The sequence below is a fragment of the Notothenia coriiceps genome, unplaced genomic scaffold (genome assembly GCF_000735185.1).
Source record: "Notothenia coriiceps isolate Sejong01 unplaced genomic scaffold, NC01 NC01_scaffold00024886, whole genome shotgun sequence".
NCBI lineage: Eukaryota > Metazoa > Chordata > Actinopteri > Perciformes > Nototheniidae > Notothenia > Notothenia coriiceps.
The window spans coordinates 495-3328 of NW_011357587.1; the positions used below are offsets into that span (position 1 = coordinate 495).

The 2834-nt window shown below is 41.9% G+C and overlaps 1 protein-coding gene across 1 annotated transcript; it reads right to left on the reverse strand.

Moving 5' to 3' along the window:
• Positions 1-222: 222 nt before the first annotated feature.
• On the reverse strand, positions 223-1719 carry LOC104955860 (WD repeat-containing protein 3-like; the record flags this gene model as incomplete). Its single annotated transcript, XM_010783251.1, has 5 exons — positions 1617-1719; positions 1377-1478; positions 918-1006; positions 378-516; positions 223-279 (listed from the first exon to the last, which is right to left on the reverse strand). Coding segments are annotated over exons 1-5 (456 nt in total), but the record flags the coding sequence as incomplete, so codon positions are not given.
• Between the last annotated feature and the right edge of the window lie 1115 nt (positions 1720-2834).

Below are 2834 nucleotides of genomic sequence, written 5' to 3' on the forward strand. Positions count from 1 at the left end.
GTGGGGGCTGGAGCTACTGGAGCTACAACGAGCCGTTAAAGGCAGAGAGTGAAATTCAGTGAATACACGTAGTTTACAGAGATGCTGTATGAGAAACCAAAGTGATTTTGGAAAATTGCACAATATAAATCTATTCTAGTAGACCTCAACAATGGAATTATGATCAGTGGAAATGGCCACGACATGGGACCTTTAACACTTTCTAAATCTTGTAGTACTCACATGTGAGATGTCCAGACAGAGTACAGGCAGCTTGTGTCCATACAGAGACAAGAAGAACTGCAGCAGGGAGAGGGAGAAATGTTACAAAACAATATATGCATATGTTTAATGAATGAATGATACTCTTAGTATGCCGTGTTTTCAGTGCAGTGTACCTTCAGAGTGTCTGTGTAGAAGACTTTGACCGTGCAGTCCAACAGAGAGACGGCCAGCAGGCGGTTGTCAGGAGAAAACTTCACACACAGAATGTCTTCCTCCAGCTGCAGCGTGCGTGTGTGATTCACTGTCAGCCGCCTATAACACGTACACACAAATACTTAACCATGAGTAATGTCTCTCAGTCTGGTTGCTGAGCATTTGGTGCTTTGCCAAGATATTGCCAATTGAAACAAACACACGCAACATATTTTAAATTAACATATTCATATTTAGAAGTGAGAACATGCTGACTACTGTAGCATCTTCTACCATCTCTAAAGTAAACAGCCAAATAAAAAGTAGAAACAATTTATAATAACAATTAAAGCTGAATTAAACCTTAAAATAAAAAACATTAGACAATCATTTTTGTCCCAGGAGGCAATATCTGAAGATCTGTGTTGCAGTTGAGTAATTCATTCGAGGTGCAAGGAAACATAGGATGGTCCGAAATAAACTGTCCTGATATTTAAACATTGAACAGAGTGGTGACTTACTTCTGTCCGCTACTGCTTCCTTCGTCCTTTATCAGCTCAAACTCCCAGAACTTCACCTTCTTATCTGCACTTCCTGTGACAATCCCCCTCTACAGGAATGACGACACGACAAATGAGAACAGAAAACACAGCTGGTTAGAGTAACGGTACGACATGGTAGGGGATATTTATTTATTTAATTTTTTTTTTTATTGAGTCAGGCACAATGAGTTTACATTTATATAGTCAATATATATATATTTTTTGTTCCCCTTTCCCCCCCTCCCGATCCTAGCTAGTAAATTAAATAACTAACTAAATAAAATAGAAACATGTATAGGTAAAAGTAAAGTAATGTAGAAGATAATATTAAAAGAAAAATGTATAGGTAAGGGAATAAAGAATAGTAACAGTAATACATGTACCCATATACTCAGTTGGTAGGGGATATTTATAAATAGATTTCTGCAGGGGGTGTACCTGGTCCGGGGCGAGGCACAGGGACCACAGAGCTCCACTGTGAGCGTCCACCGTCTCCAGGAGGCTCCCAGAGGCCAGCTCAAAGATCTGCAGTTTCCCGCTCTGACAGGAAAAACAGGCCTCAGTTAACACAAAGTAGAAACTAAACAAGACTTTATCAGTCCAGTAACCATGTCTTTTCAAGCCAAGTTATAAAGTGAAACACAAAACAGACTCCAATAAAAAGGCAGAATCTGTTACCTTGGTTCCCAGGATGATCTGCCTGTCTCCGGGCACGAAGAGCGAGCAGAGAGCGTATTCACAGGCCATGGTGCGGATCACCTGCAGAGTGGACCTGAAACAGACAACGACTCAGATGTTATAGTTTGTTTCACCTTCATGACTGCATTGGAATTGTGTGTTAGCTAATGAGCTCATTTCAGCTGTAGTCCCTTTGCAATCTCTTACAAAGGGGGCCGAATGTTATCAATGCAATGCTTCAGCTGCACCACAGTACAGCACAATACAATACAATACAATACTTAAATGAATTAGTATTCCAGAGATGAGGTAGTTTGATAACTGTGCTTTGAAGCCATCTCTTAGGTTAATTTGAGGTAATTACTTTTCTTTCTCATTTTATTAGAAGGACTGTTAGTGGGTGGATTGTACTGAGCAGATGTTTTTCAGAACATGCTACGACGTCTTTATTGTACAACATGGTTCCCTCTGCCTTCCTACCATACTTCCTTTTGCATTATGGTGCAAGCCCATGTTAACCCTTACGGTACGTCCACACAGCAGCTTTAAAAAAATCTTCCAACGCTTCTCTGCCCATTGACTTTGAATGGGGTGACGTCACTTTGCCTCGCTTTTCGCCCAACTGCATTGTGGGGAAGCAAAGCGAAGATTTCCAGGATTTTTTTTAAGGATTCAAAAGTTGAGCAATGTTCAACTTTTGAAGCTGAGCTGGAAGCGTCAGCCAAACAAATCCCGTTTATGCAAATCTGACAGTACAAGCGCTAGCCAATCAAACCGCGTGCAAGCTGGGAGAGACATACCGCAGTTCATTTCCTCATATTCCAAACGAGAAATTACGGTAGCAAATCACCCGGTTCTTTACGACCAGTAACTATTTACCGGGATACAACCCGGAGGAACCAGGCATGGAGGGAGGTGGCAGAGACAGTGGGTGAAACTGGTAGGTTTTCGCCTGTTTGGGGATTTTATATCCAGTTTACTTCGTTTTAACATTGCTATTGCTTTGTATGTCGGGGGCGGGAGATTCATGTGATTGGTTGTTGGTCGCGTTGCTCGCAAAAAATTCCCAAGCTTCAGATACGCCCACCGCCAAGGGTCAACGCACGTCGCTGTGTGGACGTGCAATTTACTCCGCGCGAGTTGGCGGACTTTATTTTGCTTACTTAAACATCATTTTTCAAAGTGGGGCTAAGCCATTTCTTGGTATGGCTGTAGCCT